Consider the following 24,225-nt stretch of genomic DNA (forward strand, 5'->3'; position numbering starts at 1 on the left):
TGAACTTGGGTATCGAAAGCTTCCCCCCTTGCTTCCGAACGGTAATTACACATATACTCCTGGCTGCTAGATCACTGATTACCAAAAATTGGAAATCAAATATAGTACCCAATGTATCAGAAGTTCTTGCAATTACACAAACTAATTATATCTTTGAATCATTGATAGCAGCTAGAACTGAACAAAAATCTTCCTTCGATAAACATTGGAGGATATGGTCAGATTGGTTTAAAGACAATAAAAAAAAAAAAAAAAAAGGATTGGTGCGCCAGGAATATACCACTGTCCTGCAAGAGGGTGGTTGCTTTTCGCTCTTTCCTCATTATACTATACCTCAGCTAAATTTGAACATTTAATGTAAAATAAGCATACCTACATAACTCCATCACCTCTTCTCTTCTCTTCTCTTCTCTTCTCTTCTCTTCTCTTCTCTTCTCTTCTCTTCTCTTCTCTTCTCTTCTCTTCTCTTCTCTTCTCTTCTCTTCTCTTCTCTTCTCTTCTCTTCCTTTCCACTAATTCCCTCCAATCTCATACCCCCTTCTCCCTTCCCCTCCCTTCTTTTCTTTCTATATTTCTACTCTATTGTTACATGGAAACACACTATGTTATACGGAGTGATATCTCACTACAAATGACTAACATGGTAATAAGATTGTTTAATAATTCACCTCCTACAATATATACCTGAATCCTGTCTCTAATTCATGTGTATTCTCATGTTTGTACTGTACAAAAAAACTTGTACTATGTTTTGTACTTGAAAATCTTTAATAAAAAATAATTAAAAAAAAATAAATAAATAAAAAACCCCATTGCTGATCAAATGCACCAGAAGAAAACTTTATTTGTGTGAAGTAAATGATATAAATTTAGTTTGGGAGAAGCGTTGCATGACTGCACAATTAACAGTTACAGGATCAGTTCACCTTTCCTACCATGTTACATGTTAGTGCTGCCGAATGATGGAAACAGAAAAAGACATCCAATCAGATCTCAGCTCACTGTGGTCACATCATAGAAAATATGATTTATGTCAATGGGCCCTTATGGTGTCCATACCTCTGATTTGTTGTGTATCGCTGGTAGATTTTTAATCTACCACTTATATGTACATTTAGTGGGTCATCTGTTCTGTACATAGTTTAGATTCAATCTATTGTTAAATTAGCCTCTGTTCCAGTTTGGCTGTGTTGCGTGCAGTTCCACATTGTGCCTGCCGGTGTCGTTGTCACCGTAGGTCAGTTTCGGAAAGCAACAAGCTGAAGTATATGAGTGCTCTTCTTTCTCAGAGACAACTCGGCAGAGGTGGTCCTCTGCAGTGCATTCTGGGAGAGGGTATTTATGGGATAGATGCCATGTGCTAGGGAGTTCTACCTCGTGGCCCTCCGGGGTTCTACTTCATGGCCCTCTGGGCTGGAGGGTTGCGTTTCTGCAGCCGTGCAAGTAGGCCCAGAAGCCTGTCTGGGGCCTACTACTGTTGGGATGGTCCTGTGCTGTCTGTCCTGCGGGAAGAAGCTGGACAATTGAGAAGATCCAGGGGAGGACCCATCTTGGAAGGGACCATGCATAAGGCTGGTCTTAAGAAGGGCCTGGTGACTCGATTGGAGGACGCATCCTAATCTAATCTACCGCACAAGTACTGCCAGGTCAGCTTAAAGGTTCTGGTACTGTGTTTGCTGTTCATCGAAAACTACTACATCCTGTGGCAGAGGATTGTACAGTTTTGTTCTACCCAAGTCTGTGGCAGAGACTTTCTGTTCATGCTGCGTTTCGGCTGCTAGGTTAGTGAGAGAGACCTATCCGGGCGGGCAAAGATTTAATCCTGAACTGAAGATATATTCATCCCTGAGATTTCAATTCCTTAGTGCTACTCCGGGAAAAGGTATTTGAACTTCCCTGCAAATCTTCTTCTACCTCCTTCCTGCTACTTCTTCCAGATATCTCCCATTAAAGCACTGGAAAAGTACTAAAGTGACTGGTGCCTACATTGTCAGATAATAAGCTAAACGTGGACTCTAATAGGGCGTACACACGGTCGGACTTTGTTCGGACATTCCGACAACAAAATCCTAGGATTTTTTCCGACGGATGTTGGCTCAAACTTGTTTTGCCTACACACGGTCGCACAAAGTTGTCCGAATTTCCGATCGCCAACCACGCGGTGACGTACACCACGTACGACGAGACTAGAAAAGGCCGGTTCAGAACCAAGCGCGGCACCCTTTGGGCTCCTTTTGCTAATCTCGTGTTAGTAAAAGTTTGGTGAGAGACGATTCGCGCGTTTTCAGACTCGTGGCTTTCAGATCGTTTTCTGCCGTTCAGTTTGTGCTTGTGGGTTTGTATCTGCTCTTCAGTGCGTGCAGTCAGTTCGTATCGGAGTTTTCTGTGTGACCTTGCCTGCTCGTTGCTGTTTTTCAGGTCGCTCTTCACAGGCCTTGCTGTTCTTCAGTGCGTTCTGTTACTTCGTTCTGAGCAGCCGACCGTTTTCTAGCCATGTTTCGTATGCGTACTCCTCGTAGAGTTTGTGCTGTGCGGGGGCTTGGTGTTGGGGTCCTGACCTTGACACAAGTCCAGTCCATGAACAGGGTGGGGAGGAGTTCATGGACCAAGAATTGGTTGCTTCAGCGTGACCAGTTCTCTCATATGCCTTTGCTCCGTGAGATCCGTGAGAATAATCCTGATGATTTCAGGAACTTTTTCAGGATTACGGACCCCGTGTTTCACCATTTGTTGGCTTCGCTGACCCCTTATATTAGCAGGCAGGATACCTGCATGAGGCAAGCCATCACTCCGGAGCAGAGGCTGGTCGCTACCCTGCGGTATTTGGCCACAGGGAGAAGTCTGCAGGACTTGAAGTTCTTGACAGGCATCTCCCCCCAGGCTCTGGGTATCATCATCCCAGAGACCTGTTCTGCCATCATCCAGGTCCTGCAGAAGGAGTATATTAAGGTAAGATTTTTATCCTTTAATATCACATTTTATTGTATTGAATGTTTGATAATATATTGTATTTCTTTCCTCATTCCCTAATTACCATGATTGTAATATGCTGTGATTGTCCCCTTTGTCCTCATGCATGCTGGATTTTTATGTAATTATTATTAAATAAATTGTCCTTGGCAAATATTGTCCTTCATACATATTTGCCCTTCACTTACCTCCCCTGCATGGTGTCTCCTGGCCCTATATTCACCTCATGTAGTCACTTAATAATGTATTTTATCAGCTCCATAGTAGTGCTTTACCCCAAACACCCCCTAAAATGTTTGGAAATGTTATTTTTGATTTAAATTCAGGCAGAGTGCCAGAGACTTTTTTTTGTGGTGTCCCCAAATAATTTTTAGTAACCCTCCCTCCCCCAACTGCTAAGTCAGCTGATCCCAATTCTCTATCTATCCTCAATCATCTATCTGCTGACTTTGCCAAACCAATACACACTATACCCATCTCTTTACTGGTCAGATTTATGGATGAATTCCACAAAGCATGTAGTGCAAGGGCCTGCCTGTATACTTTCCAATGGTAAAGTTTTTGTATCCTATTATTATCTTAATAGGTACTAGCAGAATGTCCAAATGTCCTCAAATGTGTACAATGTGTATTTATATCTTTGTATTCTGACACTTCTTACCTGTCCAGTGGGCTGCCAATAGTGTAACTAAGGAGGGGCTGTTCCAAGTAATACCCATTATTTAGGCATTCATCTCTCAATGAAGTGAAGAGGGTTACCTGTCCAAGATTTCCACACACCCCCTATAATGTTACAAATGGCCCATGAGAGGGGGGGGGGGGGGAATATGATAGGTGTACCTTATACTTTGGCCTTGTTAAATTCCCCTTAATAAATGCTATCTGGAGGTTGCCCCATAATGTTTGTGTCTAATCTGCTTGCCATGTTTCAGAGTAAAAATAGTAATGTTTATTGTTTTTCCTCAACAGTTTCCTTCACGCCACAGGAATGGCAGACTGTGGCCTCCCACTTTGCCCAGCGGTGGGACTTTCCTAACTGCGGAGGGGCAATTGATGGGAAACACGTCCACATCGTCCCACCACCCAACTCGGGGTCATACTATTATAATTACAAGGGGTTTAATAGTATAGTGATGTTGGCGGTGGTGTCGGCTAATTACGACTTCTTGTATGTGGACGTGGGGAAGAATGGCCGGATGTCCGATGGTGGAGTCATCGCCCAGACGGAGTTCTACAGGCATCTCCAGAATGGCAGCTTGGACTTGCCAGCTCCAGAGGACAATGTGGAAGGACTCCCATTTGTGTTCGTTGCTGATGAAGCATTTGCGCTGGGGGACCACCTGATGCGGCCATTCCCGATGAGGACCCTCACCCCAGAACAGAGGGTTTTTAATTACCGGCTGGCCAGAGCCCAAAGAGTGGTCAGCCGGTTCCGGCTATTTCTGACACCTATCCATATGGCGGAGTATAAACTGAACCATATAATAATTGCGTGCTGTGTTCTCCATAATTTTTTACGGAAACATTCGGCCAACTATGCTGGCTCAGTTGGGCCTGAGGCCAGAATCCTACATCAAGCCACACTGACGGCGCTTGAAAGTGGCCGTCCTGGCTTGCCCTCCCTGAGTGCCCGTGATGTCCGGTTACGCTACCTGGAGTTCTTTGCGGGTAGGGGGCTATCAATATGCCAGACAATATGTGAAGCCTTTTTCAAATAAAAAAAAAAAGAAAATCTTTGTGGACATTTACTGTTTGTGTTTGTTTTAGCTGACCCTGACAGAAATGTTTTCAGTTGAGAAAATGTCATGATTCGGTATCCTTATACAAAGCACTGTTGGCTGTTATTTCCTAAATGCAAAAACACATTTCACTACAAGTGCACTTGCAACTGCACTGAAACTGCACTTGTAGTGCAAAGAGGATTTTCCCTTAGGAAATAACCCCCACTTTTGCATCAAACAGCTATTACATCACCCCAAAAGTGTTGTAGTGTTGAGACAATAATCCACACATTCTTGAGTAAGCCACTTTTTAATACCTGCACAATCACATGTGCATTTACGAAAGGTTTTTAAAACAAACTAACATGTTTGTTGTATAACAATTTTTGCAGTAGCATTAGCAAAATTCGAAATGTCCATTTCAGATAAAACAGGCCTGTGTAAAACCAACAAGAAAGCCAAAAAACTTGAACTTACAAAGTTCACATTAGGTAAAACCTGAAGGCTATATCAGACATGAGTATTTAGGAACTGGGTTTGATATAGCGTTCAGATGGGGGGAAATCACGCCTGGAAAAGCCAAATTTGGAAGATGCACACAAATTTCCCAATGTCAACATGTGCTATCTGCCATCAGGGGGGATCAAGGGATGTGTTTTGTGGGAGCAAGCCCTTCCTCACCGCTACTTTATAATTGAGGAAGGGGTTGCACCCCCAAAACGCGTCCATTGATCTCCCGTGATGGCAGATAGCACATGTTGGCACACTGTGTGCATTCTCCAAATTTGGCTTTTCAAAACATTGCCAAAAAATATAAAAGATTGGACCACAATACAAAAAGTGATTTTGTGGGGTTTAAATTCGCCCCAAAACATCAATGATGTTATTATTTTTTTAATAACATCATGGATTTTTTGCTGGATGTTTTGCAGTTCGGCATTACACCCCATGATCTCCCCGATCAGGATCTGGGCACTTTCAGAAGTAAAGCGTTCAGGATCCACAACCTCACGATCACCTAAAAAGAGATAAATTTAAAAAAAAAGGTCTCAAAAATCTGCCGGCATCAATCTCTTACCTGAGCCTGTGGTCGCAGACACTCACCTGTTGTGGTGCCAATCTCCACCACATCTTCTTCTTCCTCCTGCTCAGCTTCGTTTGGGGGTATTTCACCTTCTTCCATAGGTGGGGGTCTGTGGTCTCCTCGGATGAGGGGTGTCCTCCGAGTCTTTTCTCCCCTATGTAAAACAAAAATGGTATAATTAGCACACAGATATTTGATGGCAGAACTAGAAATAGGAAACAATGCTTGGAAGTGGGGTACAATTGTCTATTTTAGCTGAGTTCCAAGGTGTATTTTTTTTATTGCCCTTTGTCAAGCTGCAATACTTTACCTGTTTGGTACAAGCTTCACAGATGTAGCCCCCCCCCTATAGTATACACTGGAGCACCTGTGTGCCCCCCCTAATAAAAAGGGTGTTCTGGGGTCCCACACTAGTGCTCCAGTGTCCAGATGTGAAAACAGCTGCTCAGTGTCCTCTCCTTACACACAATCTAGTTTGCATTTCATTCTAGTAACAAACCCATCTACACAAACAAATATTTGGCATCCAAGTAGGCCCAAAAAAAATGTGTGAAAATGCATATGGCCTAAACAATGGTGTTCTAGAGGCCGAAAGAAAAATGTTTGATACGAACGAATAATGGGCCCATGAACATTAAAGTTGCCCTTTTAAATGTTACAATTAATAAAAGCATATGGAGCAGCACGAACGTAATAAAGACAGAAAGAATAGGAACACAGCACAACTACTTACTTTTTTGCAGCACTCTCCGGATCTTTCGGTACTGCTCTGGCTCTCTCAACTTGAGGTCCGACCACCGCTTCCTGAGCTGATCTTTAGATCTTCGTACCCCGAAATTCCTGTGAAGGCTTTTGACCACTTTAGCAATGATTTTGGCCTTTCTGATATTGGGGTTGGGGTAAGGCCCATACTTTCCGTCATAGTCGGACTTCTTCATTATGTCGACCATCTCCAACATCTCCCCAAAGGACATATTTGTGGCCTTAAAACGTCTCCTTCTGGATCGGGACGTGCCTGGATCTGGGCTTTCCTCCTCCTCCTCCTCATTGCTATAATTAGCACACACCTGATCGAACTCCGCCATCATGATCTTCACCCACTGCGCCAAACGAAAAGGGGCGGGGAATAGACTAGAAAGAACGTCAGGGGCGGGCGGAGTTACACGCATGCGCAGTGTGTATAAAGCGCAAAACGCGTGCGTATTACGTACGATCTGTGAGCGGAGGAAGGAGCATTGGACGTGCCGATCGTAAGAATGAAGGTAAGAGACAAACTTGTGCCTATACTGCTTCTGGATTGAGGCCTATATTGTAACAAGATTAGGAGAGTTTTGTCTGACATTAGGCTTTGTCTTGTGTTTTGTCTTGCAGTGAACATGGATATCTTAATGAAAGACAATGACTTCATGTCAGTATTCATAGATATGCTAAGGGAGCTGCCCTGTCTGTGGGAGATTACCCACCCCCATTTCAAGAACCAAGCAAAGAGGAAGGCAGCACTGGAGCAATTGTGTGAAATTGTGAAGCAGGTGATCCCCACGGCAGACATCACCTATTTAAAGATATTAATTGGTTGCCTGAGGAGCACATATCTGAGGGAGCGCAAGAAAGTCCTGGATTCACAGAGATCCGGAGCAGCAGATGACATCTATGTCCCCAGGATGTTGTACTAAGACAGGCTGCACTTTCTGGCAGGCCAGACTGAACCCAGGTCATCCCTCTCCAGTCTTCCTTCCACGCTTCCTTCCCCCCCCGCTGAGGCTTCTGACGCCCAACCTGGGCCTTCCAGGCCGCATGTGGAGGAGCCCAGATTGAGCCAGGTATAGCATTCCTCTAAATATTTCTGCTTGTCCAATCAATGATGTTAACTAGATGTTAGTTGGGAGTACTAATTAAGGATTGTGATTGATGATGCAAAAACTAAAACCATGTCCCTTTTTCATACACAGGGAAGTCTCAGCCAGGAGGTGGCCGTGCCGTGCCGGCTGGCTGATCTGCAGGTCCCTCCACCCCCCTTAAAAGAGAAAGTGGCAGTAGGAGGAGTGCCCTAGAGGAGGCTGCTATAGGATTCTTTTGGAGGGCTACAGAGGTCCTGGGAGCACCCCACACCATGGAGGAAAACATTGCTGCCCTCATTGCATATAAAATGCAGAGGATGGAGGAGGGCCAACAAGTCATGTGTGAGGCCCTCATTTTGGAGGCTCTTGAGAAAGGTATGAGGGGCCAAATGACACCTCAGACACACCTTTGTGATGGTCCTCCTCCTCCTGCAGGTCCTCCTCCTCGTCCTCCCTCTCCTCCAGGTCCCCCCAGTCCTCCTCCAGGTCCTCCCAGTCCTCCTCCTCCTCCAGGTCCTACTCCTCCTCCTGCCACATCTCCAACTGCACAGCCACAGCCCGGAAGGAAGCGTGGAAGGAAGACCAGACAGTGATTGCCCTGGGTTCAGTCTGGTCGGCCAAAAGATGCATCCTCTTGTGGTACCACAGCCTGGGGACACAGATGTCATCTGCTGCTATCCGGATCTCTGCGAATTCTGGACCAGACTGGCCTCCCTTACATATGGACTCCTCAGGCCACCAATTTTGATGTTGAAGAATTGATGTCTGCCGTGGGGGTCCCAGGCTTCGCTAATTTCTCATGTTGATCCAGTGTTGCCTTCCTCTTTGTTTGGTTCTGATCCCTTAATAAAGGATTTTTGTTTTGAATTATACTCTCCTATGTTACATATATATAGTTACATATATAGTAGGTGAGGTTGAAAAAAAGTCCATCAAGTCCAACCTATGGATGTGATTATGTGTCAGTATTACATTACATATCCCTGTATATTGTGGTCATTCAGGTGATTATCTAATAGTTTCTTGAAGCTATCAATGCTCCCCACTGAGACCACCGCCTGCGGAAGGGAATTCCACATCCTTGCCGCTCTTACAGTAAAGAACCCTCTACGTAGTTTAAGGTTAAACCTCTTTTCTTCTAATTGTAATGAGTGGCCACGAGTCTTATTAAACTCTCTTCTGCGAAAAAGTTTTATCCCTATTGTGGGGTCACCAGTACAGTATTTGTAAATTGAAATCATATCCCCTCTCAAGCGTCTCTTCTCCAGAGAGAATAAGTTCAGAGCTCACAACCTTTCCTCATAACTAAGATCCTCCAGACCCTTTATTAGCTTTGTTGCCCTTCTTTGTACTCGCTCCATTTCCAGTACATCCTTCCTGAGGACTGGTGCCCAGAACTGGACAGCATACTCCAGGTGCGGCCGGACCAGAGTCTTGTAGAGCGGGAGAATTATCGTTTTATCTCTGGAGTTGATCCCTTTTTAATGCCAATATTCTGTTTGCTTTATTAGCAGCAGCTTGGCATTGCATGTCATTGCTGAGCCTATCATCTACTAGGACCCCCAGGTCCTTTTCCATCCTAGATCCCCCCAGAGGTTCTCCCCCCAGTCTATAGATTGCATTCATATTTTTGCCACCCAAATGCATTATTTTACATTTTTCTACATTGAACCTCATTTGCCATGTAGTCGCCCCTCCCCCATTAATTTGTTCAGATCTTTTTGCAAGATTTCCACATCCTGCGGAGAAGTTATTGCCCTGCTTAGCTTAGTATCATCTGCAAATACAGAGATTGAACTGTTTATCCCATCCTCCAGATCGTTTATAAACAAATTATATAGGATTGGTCCCAGCACAGAACCCTGGGGGACCCCACTACCCACCCCTGACCATTCTGAGTACTCCCCATTTATCACCACCCTCTGAACTCGCCCTTGTAGCCAGTTTTCAATCCATGTACTCACCCTATGGTCCATGCCAACGCACCTTATTTTGTACAGTAAACGTTTATGGGGAACTGTGTCAAATGTTTTTGTAAAATCCAGATACACCACGTCTACGGGCCTTCCTTTATCTAGATGGCAACTCACCTCCTCATAGAAGGTTAATAGATTGGTTTGGCAAGAACGATTCTTCATGATTCCATGCTGATTATGTGTTTTACTTCAAAAAGGACAGTTTGTTGGTGACGATTCAGGTACATTTCTAATATACAATGTGAAATGAACAAGGGACACCAACACCAAACAATCTCCTACAGATTAAATAATAAAAGATATCAATGGTGTTGGGGTAACTTGACACACAAAACACACACAAAAATATTCTGGAGTAAAAATAAAAATAACATTGAACAAAGATCAGCCTTGGAAAAAATCCAAACATTAAAGAAAAAAAAGGCTGAAAATCCAAAAAAAATAAAATAAATAAATATAAAACTGTCAGATGTGACAACTAATAACAATATATTCAGGGAATCCCACTAAAAAAACACAAATAAAACTTTGTGAGAAGTGTGTGTGAATGTGAGCAGCAAAACTACTTCATTCTTGTCACATTATAAAGAAGAAGAGAGTGCGCTGTATTAAACCATTTTGAACATTGCAGCGTGACGAAAGTGCTGTATCCATTGCGAACGTTAAGTTTACCAGAACGAGCTGTCCCGTCTCGGAATTTCTTCTGAGCATGCGTGGCACTTTGTGCGTCGGAACAGGCCACACACGGTCGGAATTGACGCGATCGGATGTTGTTGTCGGAAAATTTTATCTCCTGCTGTCCAACTTTGTGTGTCGGAAAATCCGATGGAAAATGTCCGATGGCGCCCACACACGGTCGGAATTTCCGACAACACGCTCCGATCGGACATTTTCAATCGGAAAATCTGACCGTGTGTACGGGGCATGAGTCTGGTATCGGTGAAACTACAGGTAAAAAGGTAACGGTAACAGCCCACTTTAAATCAGCAGCTCCACAGTGAGTTATTGCTACAGTTGTATAATCTGAGGACCATCTATATCAGTGGTGGTCAAAGTTCTTGAACTAGGGGAGCCCTGACATCACCAAAGGGCCACACATAATATTCAGGAGCCAGTCCTAGACTGGAGACACATTATATTAAAGTAGCAGGTTTAAGGCAGGATATCGGTGAATGACATTGTTGGACAAAGAACTCTGGTATGGGAGATTTATTCCATCTTTCTGGCCAAAGGGAATGGACACTCCTGACCCAACTAGTGTCTACATGTCAAGAGTGTCTAATACAGCTAATACAGTGTACATATAATTTTCAGCATATTGCGTCACAAGCGAACAGGCGGTACACTTCCGTTAGAGCCCTTGCACACTGGGGCGGGGTGCGGCATCGGCGGTAAAACACCGCTATTATTAGCGGCGTTTTACCGTCGGTATGCGGCCGCTAGCGGGGTGGTTTTACCCCCCGCTAGCGGCCGAGAAAGGGTTAAATACCACCGCAAAGTGCCTCTGCAGAGGCGCATTGCCGGCGGTATAGCCGCGCCGTCCCATTGATTCCAATGGGCAGGAGCGGTAAAGGAGCGGTATACACACCGCTCCTTCACCGCTCCAAAGATGCTGCTGGCAGGACTTTTTTTACCGTCCTGCCAGCGCATCGCTCCAGTGTGCAAGCCCTCGGGGCTTGCACACTGGGATGACAGCAGCGGCACTTTCGGGGCGGTTTGCAGGCGCTATTATTAGTGCAATAGCGCCTGCAAACCACCCCAGTGTGCAAGGGCTCTTATACAAAACATTCTAACCTTTTAAAAATCAACCTAAATGAACCTACATATGTTAACCCAGACAGGTTCTGCAAAACATATATTTTTAAACCTTATGTAAAACTTTCGTTTCTCTGCAGTATGCTCTTGCACAAAAAGAGGAACCACAACCTGTCATAAGAAGTTTCAGGATGAAATACAAGAAATATGATTCTTAGCTGTAATTCTAAATCAGTCTTACTACACACATAACTATGGCCATATAAACTGACCCTCGTTGCCACTTCATTCCCTCCTTTGATCACAATCATAGCGATTAATATGAGCGAGATTAAGCATTACTAAATAACATACAGGTTTTTTTTTGTTTTTTTATGGTGACCTCACTAGCAGACACAAAACATTCTTCTATCTAGTCTATTCCCCATTGTCAGCTCCAGCCGGGTCTCTCATTAACTTATAAAACACTGGGATAGTGACCCTTGGCCCATGGTAACAATAAGAATGCAAAAAGAGTCTCAGCAATACTTGAGTTGGTGATCAGTGTATGGTTTACCAGCTTACTGGTGGAGCTAAAGCTCCGAATGGTAAGCCAAGTTTTATAGGGAGCATAAGTAGGGTTATAACAGGTTATCTGATTTTCAACTGAGCACATTGAATAGGTAGTCCCATTATGTATGCAAGTACCAGCTTCTGTGCCCTTGTATTGATAATGAGAGTGCCACAGTAACATCTTGGTAGTTACGGATCCTACTCTGGTGGTCTTTATACAAGGGTCACATGAATTACCCTCCCCTCTTTTTAGCTCGGCCAGTATTACTGCTATGGCTATCAACAGTCTCATTATAAAGATTTTAGTAAACATTACATCGATGAATATCCTCAAGCTTCAGCTTATGCGTAGACCAACCAGCGCCCGGGCTGTGGTTGGAGCAGAGCTTAGTAGATGTCCTTTATCTTCCGCCGTGCGTTGAGCCAGCAGCTTCCAGGGGTGTGCTGGCCGCAGGGCTGGAGTTCTTCCTTCTGATTTCTCTGGTCAATCTCAGTCTCAAAGGATCTTGGGGATCTATTGTACTGTGCCAGGAGTCTGTGAGGTCAGCAGCTCATTTTACCCTGGAGTGGTGTATCCAGGGTGTCACCTCGGCTACCTTAATGGCTGTTGGGGTAGATAGCAGAACAGTCTAAGGACCTCTCCATTTTAGCCCTAGTGGGGTTAAGTTCCACTCCTTTACCCACACTGTGTCTCCTGGTTTAAAGGGGTGTACTGGGTTTGACAAGCTTATGGGAAGTTTCTCTTGAACCCATTTCCCTATGTTTTGCTTACTCTCCCCAAGTCTCTGTATCAGTTCACGGTTAACTAGCCCTCCTATCTGATGCAGGTCTCCTCTTATCCCTCTAATGATGGGTGGGGGCCTACCATACAGTACCTTAAAGGGGACAGATTTGTCCTCTTTGTTGGGTACTCCAAATTCTGAGTAAAGCAATGGGCAACATGAAGGTCCATTTCATTTGAATTTCCTCACAGAGCTTAGCCAGTTGTGACTTGAGCGTGCGGTTCATTCGTTTAACTTTTCCAGAGCTTTGGGGCCTATATGCAGTGTGTAGTTTCCAAGTAATCTTAAGTGCTGTTGCTAATTCCTGGAAGCATGTGTGGACAAAGGCAGGGCCATTGTCTGAACCTATGGCGAAGGGGATTCCATATCTGGGGATAAACATCTTTTACAAAACTGCTTCCGTCAATAAAGTACTCAAAGTTTGGATTTTCCAAGGGGCTGTCTTTCAAGTCTGGTCGGCTTGCATATCCATTACCTGGAGACAGTCATGAGTTAGGGGTTCCTGTGAGGTGGGGAGCAGAGTGGCTGGGTTTAAAGTGTTTACAGTCTCTAAGTGGATACGAGGATTTTTCACACAGCATAGCTTGATATTCAACCATTTGACTGTTAGTAAACCAGTGATTCCCCTTGTAATCCATTAATGCCTGTACTTGGTGTGGGACTCGGACATAAGTCTCCTGATCTAATGACAACTTGTCAGCTTCAGCCACAAGGAGGGCTGTTGCTGCGATGGCCCGCAGGCAGGATGGCCATCCCTGAGCTACAGTGTCCAGTTGTTTCGAAAGGTATGCTACAGGGCGCTGCCACGACCTGAAGTATTGTGTCAGGACTCCTACTGCTATTCCTTGTTTTTCACTGACATACAAATAGAAGACTTTTTGGCTATCTGGCAGGCCTAGCGCAGGAGCCTGCATTAGGGAGACCTTAATGTCTTGGAATGCTCTGTTTTGTTGTTCTCCCCATTGAAAGGGTTCCTTTTCTCCCCCCTTTGTGGATTCATAGAGGGGTCTGGCTTTTGTGGCAAAGTCCGGTATCCAGATTCAGCAGAATCCTGCCGCCCCCAGGAATTCATGTACTTGCCGTGTGGTAGTCGGGGTGGGAATCTGAAAAACAGCTTCTTTCCTGCCTTCTCCCAATTGTCTCTGTCCTTGTGATGCTCTGAATCCCAGGTACTTTACAGTCTCTTGGCACAATTGCGCCTTTCTCTGGGACACCTTATAACCTGCCTCCCACAGTGATTGTAACAGTTCATTAGTAGCTTGAAGGCACTCTTCTCTATTTTTGTCGGCAATCAATAGGTCATCCACATACTGAAGGAGGACTCTATTCTCAGGATCAGACTTGAAGGATTTCAGGTCTTGGGTCAGGGCTGTTCCAAATAGTGTAGGGGAGTTTTTGAATCCCTTGGGTAAACGTGTCCATGTCAGTTGTCCCTTACCCCCAGTCTCTGGGTCCTCCCACTGGAAAGCAAAAATGCGCTGCGATTGTTCTGCCACTCTGAGACAGAAGAAGGCATCTTTCAAATCCAGAACTGTGAAATAGGTGGCCTCCCCCGGTATTAATCCCAATAGGTTGTATGGGTTTGGGACCACTGGGTGAATGGTCATTACAGCCTGATTGACCGCTCTGAGGTCTTGAACAGGACGACAGTGAGCTGTTTCGGGTTTCTGTACTGGGAGTAGAGGTGTATTCCAGGGAGACTGACAGGGTTTTAGAATACCATAGTGTAGGAATTTGTTTAAGTACTTTTGTATTCCTACTAGGGCTTTTCGAGGGACTGGGTACTGTTTCAGGCTGACTGGAGTGGCTCCTGATTTTAATTCAATAAGGATTGGGGAAATGTGTCTGGCTAATCCTGGTGGGTTATCTTCTGCCCATAGTCCCAGCATGTCTTGCAGTATGCGGGCTTCAAAGGGATGGGGCAATTTTAGGATAGCCTGTCCGTCAAATTGGAAGTATATGTGTGTGTGAGTTTAACAAGTAAGTCTCTGCCCAGCAAGGGAATAGGGCAATCCGGCATGTACAGGAACTGATGTTGGACTTGATGCCCCCCCAAAACTACAAAGTCTTTCTAATAGGAAGGGTCTTTTGACTTTATACTTCTGCACTGCTTGGTTAATTATGTGTCTCTCCTCAGTATTAAAAAGGGTCAATAAAAGTTGCTGGCAGTCTGACCAAGTGGGATTATGGGTCTGAGTTACTGACCGGAGCAAATCTGTGATGGCTTGGGGCTTCTCAGAGTAGGTAGGGTTATGAATCTTCCAGTTCAGTAAATCTGTTGTGTTAAAAAGGGGTGTAAACTAGAGTCCGATGTTCCCCCACCGCCTGTTCTCTTAGGGGCATTTGCAGAGGTATGTTAAAAGACAGGGCAAGGGTCCGGCTATTTGAATCAGGATTTCTTGAAGTGGAAGTGGACACTTGATTGAGGGAGCCCATTAATTACTACTAAGTTCCCTATTTCTGTCCTGCCTATACCCAGAGAGTTACGGTTTGGAGTATATTTACTGAGATTTTGGATTGACAAACTTGCTGAATCTGATGTAGGTGGACAACAACTTGAGTCCCCTTGTTTACTGGATGGGGCATTTGGACATGGTTCTGACCTGTCTCTATCTGAGGTCCGTTCCTCTACATATGGGGGAGGCTGATCTGTCTCTTTGGGTTGAAAATATATGTGTTTTGTTTGTTTTGTCAGTGGTACTACTCTTGTCATAACCATAATTCTACACTGTTCCTCTTTTTGTGGCCCCTATCCACTGCAGGTCTTTATCTCCCATTGGTCCAAAGGATGCACAATAATCCAGACGGACATTTTCTCCTAGCTGACTGACTGACTGACTGACTGAGGATTTGTCCAAAAGATGCACAATCATCTGGACGAACGTTCCTCCTGACTGACTAGCTGAGGATTTGTCTGAGAGATGCACAATCATCCGGACGGATATTCCTCCTAACTGACTGGCTGAGGATTTATTCGAGGGATGCACAATCATCAGAACAAACAGTCCTCCTGGAAGGTGCGTCTTGATCATGTTTCTGTGAGTCTGACATAATATTCTCAAATAATCGGTCAAGTGTCTCTAAGTCAAAGGTTCCCTGTGGGGGCCAACGCGCGCCATAGCGGGGTCAATCTTTCTCACACAATGTTATCAATTTCTCAGGACTACGTTTTTAATTGCAGTTCTTAGAAAATCCCTTCCTAAAGTTGGAGATCATGGATTGTAGGGGAGATTCAACAGTTTCCCACCCATTCTTGTAACCTAAAAGACACCAAGACAGACACAGAGGGTAGGGTAAATGATGAGAATTCAGTAAGGGGTCTGAATCCTCGACACGAGTAGGAACAATAGACAACTCTTCCCTCGGTCAGTGGCCTGGGTGCGGTCTCCCGGCCAGGAAACGCACTTAGAAGAGGACAACTGTCACCTCACCACAAAGTGATGTCTCATACACACATCAATCATACCGGACACTCCCACCCAAAAATTACTGACTGACTGAGGATTTGTCCAAAAGATGCACAATCATCTGAATGGACGTCTCTCTCGGAAGGTGATCAGGCTTCCCTTCTCTCGATCCGTCGAGAGGCTGGCTGTCTGTCTGATTGTTATTCAAAAACAAAAGTAAAAAGACTCTTACCTGTTCCCGTTGGAGCTCCAGCTATCTATGTCTCAGATTCCCAGGTCCTTTTGACGACACCAAGGTCGTCCACAGCAGGCCACCAAATGGGACACAGCGCAGTCTCTTAGATAACAGTTCTAGAAGGCGCCTTTTGAGACTACGATATAGCCCACAGGGCTGGCCTCTCGGACAACTCCTTGTAGGTCTGGTGTAAAACAGTGCCACCTGCCTCAACAGGTCACACCAATATTCCCCCCTCATGGCCAAATGCACCAAATAAAGTAGCAGGTTTAAGGCAGGATATCGGTGAATGACATTGTTGGACAAAGAACTCTGGTATGGGAGATTTATTCCATCTTTCTGGCCAAAAAGAATGGACACTCCTGACCCGACTCGTGTCTACATGTCAAGAGTGGCTAATACAGCTAATACAGTGTACATATAATTTTCAGCATATTGCGTCACAAGCGAACAGGCGGTACACTTCCGTTATACAAAACATTCTAACCTTTTAAAAATCAACCTAAATGAACCTACGTATGTTAACCCAGACAGGTTCTGCAAAACATATATATTTTTAAACCTTATGTAAAACTTTTGTTTCTCTGCAGTATGCTCTTGCACAAAAAGAGGAACCGCAACCTGTCATAAGAAGTTTCAGGATGAAATACAAGAAATATGATTCTTAGCTGAAGTTCTAAATCAGTCTTACTACACACAAAACTATGGCCATATAAACTGACCCTCGTTGCCACTTCAATAGGAGACTGCTAAGATCTCTGCTATTACACCCCTTTACACATCGATTCCCTCCTGTAGAACCCTCTAGAAGTGTGCTGGACTTAGGATAGGTTAGCTGTTAGTGTAGGAACATTTTAGCTTGGCTTAGTACCAAGCCTGGGCTGTGAATCTGCGTCAGGGTATAGTGACTCAGGGGCATGGAGTAAGGAGGGGCTGCCATGCATATTTATGAGGACCTCAACCAATCCCCAGCAAAAAGGGTCTGGAAGGGGGCAGGCCACTTCATATATGGAGATGAGCCATGCCAGCAGGGGAGCTGGGCGGGAGATGGAGATAAAGTGCTGAGGAGGTTGTTGGTGGCCCTTGAGGGTGCCTCCCTAGTCTGGGTGGTGACCTCAGGCCTGGGCTCAGGTGTTGGAAGGTCCCTTCTACAACAGGCTTTCCTGGAGGCATGGGAGCAAGGAGAGAGGACAGCAGGAGAAGGTCAGCACGTCTGGGAGATCTCCTGAGAGACAGTCGGGTGGGCTGGTGAGTGTCAGTCTGGAGGACTGTGGGGAGAAGATAGCCTGGAGGGCTAGTGAAAGGGGCAGCTTCAGTCAGGAGAGTTGGCAGTGCCTGAAGAGGTGCTGGGATCAGTAGTCACAGGAGGAATAGTACAAGCTGGACACTGTATTTCTTGCTACACAACCAAGGGGCCTCGGGTTCCTGCCTGTAATGGGCCATTGCCATTATTTCTGACTGAGTGACTTCAGATCTTTACACAGTGATCCAGCTGGGTTCTACAAGCATGTGCTGGAGGAAGAACAAAGCTGTATACACTACATTGTCAAAAGAATTGGTACGCCTGCCTTTACACACACATGAACTTTAATGGCATCCCAGTCTTAGACTGTAGGGTTCAATATTGAGTTGGCCCACCCTTTGCAGCTATAACAGCTTCAACTCTTCTGGGAAGGCTGTCCACAAGGTTTAGGAGGGTGTCTATGGGAATGTTTGACCATTCTTCCAGAAGAGCATTTGTGAGGTCAGGCACTGATGTTGGATGAGAAGGCCTGGCTCGCATTCTAATTCATCCCAAAGGTGTTCTATCGGGTTCAGGTCAGGACTCTGTGTAGGCCAGTCAAATTCCAACACCCCAAACTCGCTCATCCATGTCTTTATGGACCTTGCTTTGTGCACTGGTCCAAATCATTTGGTGGAGGGGTATTATGGTGTGGGGGGAGGGGGATTATGGTATGGGGGGGAAGGGGGGATTATGGTGTGGGGGGTGGAGGGGGGATTATGGTGTGAGGGGTGGAGGGGGGATTATGGTGTGGGGGTGGAGGGGGGATTATGGTGGGGGGGATTATGGTGTGGGGGGAGGGGGGATTATGGTGTGGGGTTGTATTTCAGGGGTTGGACTTGGCCCCTTAGTTCCAGTGAAGGGAACTCTTAAGGCGTCAATATACCAAGACATTTTTGGACAATTTCATACTCCCAACTTTGTGGGAACAGTTTGGGGACAGCCCCTTCCTGTTACAACATGACTGCCCACCAGTGCACAAAGCAAGGTCCAAAAAAAATGGATGAGCGAGTTTGGGGTAGAGGAACTTGACTGACGTGCACAGAGTCCTGACCTCAACCCGATAGAACACCTTTGGAATGAATCAGAATGGAGACTGCGAGCCAGACCTTCTCATCCAACACCTACCTTGCCCCCCGATCCTTGCTGTGACAGTAGACCGGGGATCTTCTTCTCACAGACACCTTTCCACACTCCACCCAAGAAACAAGAAGACTTTGGCTGGAGTTCCACTTTAGGTGACATTTTTGTTACAGAATGATGGAAACATAAAAAGACATTTAATAATGAAGCTCCTTACCTGGGGTGACCACGGCCACTGATAATAAGAGAAGAGAAGACACAGAGTTAGGTTTGATCTTCCATTGATATAAAAGTTACTTTATACAGAGTAATGAGGATGTACCATGTGACCTGAGCCCCAGCAACCAATCAGATCTCAGGTCACTGTGGTCACATGATAGAAGATATGATTTATGTCAATGAGGTCCTTATGGTGTTCATACCTCTGATTTGTTGTATAATCTGAGGACCATCTATATCAGTGGTGGTCAAAGTTCTTGAACTAGAGGACCCCTGACATCACCAAAGGGCCACACATAATATTCAGGAGCCAGTCCTAGACTGGAGACACATTATATGAGACTGCTAAGATCTCTGCTATTAAACCCCTTTACACATTGATTCCCCCTGTAGAACCCTCTAGAAGTGTGCTGGACTTAGGATAGGTTATCTGTTAGTGTAGGAACATTTTAGCTTGGCTTAGTACCAAGCCTGGGCTGTGAATCTGTGTCAGGGTATAGTGACTCAGGGGCAGGGAGTAAGGAGGGGCTGCCATGCATATTTATGAGGACCTCAACCAATCCCCAACAAAAAGAGGCTGGAAGGGGGCAGGCCACCTCATAAATGGAGATGAGCCATGCTAGCAGGTGAGTTGGGTGGAAGATGGAGATAAAGTGCTGAGGAGGTTGTTGGTGGCCCTTGAGGGTGCCTCCCTACTCTGGGGGGTGACCTCGGGCCTGGGCTCAGGTGTTGGAAGGTCCCTTCTACAACACACGGGAGGAGGCTTTCCTGGAGGCATGGGAGCAAGGAGAGAGGACAGCAGGAGAAGGTCAGCACGTCTGGGAGATCTCCTGAGAGACAGTCGGGTGGGCTGGTGAGTGTCAGTCTGGAGGACTGTGGGGAGAAGATAGCCTGGAGGGCTAGTGAAAGGGGCAGCTTCAGCCAGGAGGGTTGGCAGTGCCTGAAGAGGTGGTGCTGGGATCAGTAGTCACAGGAGGAATAGTACAAGCTGGACACTGTATTTCTTGCTACACAACCAAGGGGCCTCGGGTTCCTGCCTGTAATGGGCCATTGCCTTTATTTCTGACTGAGTGACTTCAGATCTTTACACAGTGATCCAGCTGGGTTCTGCAAGCATGTGCTGGAGGAAGAACGAAGCTGTATACACTATGTTGTCAAAAGTATTGGGACACCTGCCTTCACACACACATGAACTTTAATGGCATCCCAGTCTTAGTCTGTAGGGTTCAATATTGAGTTGGCCCCGCCCTTTGTAGCCATAACAGCTTCAACTCTTCTGGCAAGGCCGTCCACAAGGTTAAGGAGTGTGAATATGGGAATGTTTGACCATTCTTCCAGAAGAGCATTTGTGAGGTTAGGCACTGATGTTGGATGAGAAGGCCTGGCTCGCACTGGTCCAAATCATTTGGTGGAAGGGTGATTATGGTGTGGAGGGGGAGGTGGGTGTTCGATGGAACCAACACCGGGACGGATGGACAGATAGAATCAATAGATGATCATCGTACCTAACAGATTTCCTGGTGTCAGAAGTGGGATATTTCCTACCAGATCATTAAGTACAGCCTTTTTTTCTGTCTTGCCGTATCCATGTGGGTAATATCTAAACGAACCTTGTGGCAGTGGCACAGTCTTGCTTTTGGAGCAAGAGGCTAAAATTGGGTTCTGGGGAAGCAGCCCATAGTTGTAGGTTGAGAGGGAAAACGAATCAAAGTCCCTCCATGCCAGGAGGTTCCATTAGGTAATAAGTTGTATTAAGTGCTAATGTTTGTTATTAGTAGGGATGAGCTTCGAGTTCGAGTTGAACTCATGTTCGACCCTAACATCGGCTGTTCGCCAGTTCGCTGAACAGCGAACAATCAAATTCGAATGCCGCAGAACACCCTTTAAAAGTCTATTGGAGAAATCAAAAGTGCTAATTTTAAAGGCTTATATGCAAGTTATTGCCATAAAAAGTGTTTGGGGACCTGGGTCCTGCCCCAGGGGACATGGATCAATGCAAAAAAGTTTTAAAAAAGGACATTTTTTTGGGAGCAGTGATTTTAATAATGCTTAAAGTGAAACAATAAAAGTGTAATATCCCTTTAAATTTCGTAGCTGGGGGGTGTCTACAGTATGCCTGTAAAGAGGCGCATGTTTCCTGTGCTTAGAACAGTCTGACAGCAAAATGACATTTCAAAGGAAAGAAAGTCATTTAAAACTACTTGCGGCTATTAATGAATTGCCGGTCCGAGAGATCACAGAGCTGTACTGGAGGATGATGAAGAAGAGATCACAGAGCTGTACTGGAGGATGATGGAAGAGAGATCACAGAACTGTACTGGAAGATGACGGAAGAGAGATCACAGAGCTGTACTGGAGGATGATGGAAGAGAGATCACAGAGCTGTACTGGATGGTGATAGAAGAGAGATCACAGAGCTGTACTGGAGGATGATAGAAGAGAGATCACAGAGCTGTACTGGAGGATGATAGAAGAGAGATCACAGAGCTGTAATGGAGGATGATGGAAGAGAGATCACAGAGCTGTACTGCAGGATGATGGAGAAGAGATCAAAGAGCTGTACTGGAGGATGATGGAAAAGAGATCACAGAGCTGTACTGGAGGATGATAGAAGAGAGATCACAGACAGAGCTGTACTGGAGGATGATAGAGAAGAGATAACAGAGCTGTACTGGAGGATGATGGAAGAGAGATCACAGAACTGTACTGGAAGATGACGGAAGAGAGATCACAGAGCTGAATTGGAGGATGATGGAAGAGAGATCACAGAGCTGAATTGGAGGATGATGGAAGAGAGATCACAGAGCTGTACTGGAGGATGATAGAAAAGAGATCACATAGCTGTACTGGAGGATGATGGAAGAGAGATCACAGAGCTGTTCTAGAGGATGATAGAAGAGAGATCACAGAGCTGTACTGGAGGATGATGGAAGAGAGATCACAGAGCTGTACTGAAGAATGATAGAAGAGAGATCACAGAGCTGTACTGGAGGATGATGAAGAAGAGATTACAGAGCTGTACTGGAGGATGATGGTAGAGAGATCACAGAGCTGTACTGGAGGATGATGGAAGAGATCACAGAGCTGTACTGGAGGATGATGGAAGAGAGATCACAGAGCTGTACTGGAGGATGATGGAAGAGAGATCACAGAGCTGTACTGGAGGATGATAGAAGAGGGATCACAGAGCTGTACTGGAGGATGATGGAAGAGATCACAGAGCTGTACTGGAGGATGATAGAAGAGAGATCACAGAGCTGTATTGTTGGGTGATGGAAGAGATCACAGAGCTGTACTGGAGGATGATGGAATAGAGATCACAGAGCTGTACTGAAGGATGATGGAAAAGAGATCACAGAGCTGTACTGGAGGATGATGGAAGAGAGATCACAGAGCTGTACTGGAAGATGATGGAAGAGAGATCACAGAGCTGTACTGGAGGATGATGGAAGAGAGATCACAGAGCTGTACTGGAGGATGATGGAAGAGAGATCACAGATCTGTACTGGAGGATGATAGAAGAAAGATCACAGAGCTGTACTGGAGGGTGATGGAAGAGAGATCACAGAGCTGTACTGTAGGATGATGGAAGGAGGGATCACAGAGCTGTACTGGAGGATAATGGGAGAGAGATCACAGAGCTGTACTGGAGGATGATGGAAGAGAGATCACAGAGCTGTACTGGAGGATGATATAAGAGAGATCATAGAGCTGTACTGGAGGAAGATAGAAGAGAGATCACAGAGCTGTACTGGAGGATGATAGAAGATAGATCACAGATCTGTACTGGAGGATGATGGAGAAGAGATCACAGAGCTGTACTGGAGGATGATGGAAGAGAGATCATAGAGCTGTACTGTAGGATGATGGAAGAGTGATCACAGAGCTTTAGTGAAGGGTGATGGAAGAGAGATCACAGATCTGTACTGGAGGATGATGGAAGAGAGATCACAGAGCTGTAATGGAGGATGATGGAGGAGAGATCACAGAGCTGTATTGTTGGGTGATGGAAGAGATCACAGAGCTGTACTGGAGGATGATTGAAGAGAGATTACAGAGCTGTACTGGAGGAAGATAGAAGAGATATCATAGAGCTGTACTGAAGGATGATGGAAGAGAGATCACAGAGCTGTACTGGAGGATGATGGAGGAGAGATCACAGAGCTGTATTGTTGGGTGATGGAAGAGATCACAGAGCTGTACTGGAGGATGATGGAATGGAGATCACAGAGCTGTACTGGAGGATCATGGAAAATAGATCACAGAGCTGTACTGGAGGATGATAGAAGAGAGATCACAGAGCTGTACTGGAGGATGATGGAAGAGAGAACACAGAGCTGCACTGGAGGATGATCGAGAAAAGATCACAGAGCTGTACTGGAGGATGATAGAAGAGGGATGTCATGGAACGTCCCACACTCCGCTTGAGTGCTTCCGTCATATACCACTTCCTCCCAGTCTGTATACAGATATCAGATATTCCAACCTCTCTGAGCACAAAACAAGGCAACACTTGCTTGTTGCTAACATGAACTGTTTTTATTTAGAATCAGAATTACAAGACTTTATATGCCATTGGAACCTCCTCTAACAATACAACTGTAACCTAATTAACATGAGCTAATTATCTAATTCTTTATACAGCCTAGGTGACTATGTCTCCTAGCTCATTGACTATTCAACACACATTACCATAAACATCAACACAGGGTTAATTAGAACAAACAACCATGAGTTGAATACCCTTAGAACCTGTGAGACTAAACTCATTTACATTAAACCCATTATAGCTGACATCAGACAGGTGAGTGGAGTTGATGACATTAGCATCTTCTCACAGTATGAGTCCCAACAGTATGACTCAGTCACTATTACTACTATGGCAAATACAGGGTCCCCAGAGTCTGTGTGTCCTGGGGGACAAGGACCCGAAGCCAAAGTAACAACACCTCAAGGGTACCCCAAATGCCAAGGCCCATAATCTGTAGGCAAGAGGCTCACATTCAGTCACTTCCAAAAGCCTCTATCCCGGGTGAGTCTGTCACAAGGGATCACATAGCTGTACTGGAGGATGATAGAAGAAAGATCAGAGAGCTGAACTGGAGGGTGATGGAAGAGAGATCACAGATCTGTACTGGAGGATGATGGAGGAGAGATCACAGAGCTGTACTGGAGGATGATTGAGAATAGATCACAGAGCTGTACTGGAGGATGATAGAAGAGAGATCATAGAGCTGTACTGGAGGATGATGGAAAAGAGATCACAGAGCTGTACTGGAGGATGATAGAAGAGAGATCACAGATATGTACTGGAGGATGAT

The 24,225-nt window shown here is 45.4% G+C and overlaps 1 protein-coding gene across 1 annotated transcript in view; it reads right to left on the reverse strand.

Annotated features, from left to right (window-relative positions):
* Positions 1-24,225, reverse strand: part of LOC141127215 (proteinase-activated receptor 1-like) — a 116,400-nt gene that overhangs the window by 45,985 nt on the left and 46,190 nt on the right. Inside the window, exon 5 of the mRNA XM_073613477.1 lies at positions 18,903-18,920. Within this exon, the coding sequence (XP_073469578.1) occupies positions 18,903-18,920 (18 nt within the window). The remainder of the gene's footprint in view (positions 1-18,902; positions 18,921-24,225) is intronic.

The sequence above is a fragment of the Aquarana catesbeiana genome, linkage group LG01 (assembly GCF_042186555.1).
Source record: "Aquarana catesbeiana isolate 2022-GZ linkage group LG01, ASM4218655v1, whole genome shotgun sequence".
In the NCBI taxonomy this organism is placed as follows: domain Eukaryota; kingdom Metazoa; phylum Chordata; class Amphibia; order Anura; family Ranidae; genus Aquarana; species Aquarana catesbeiana.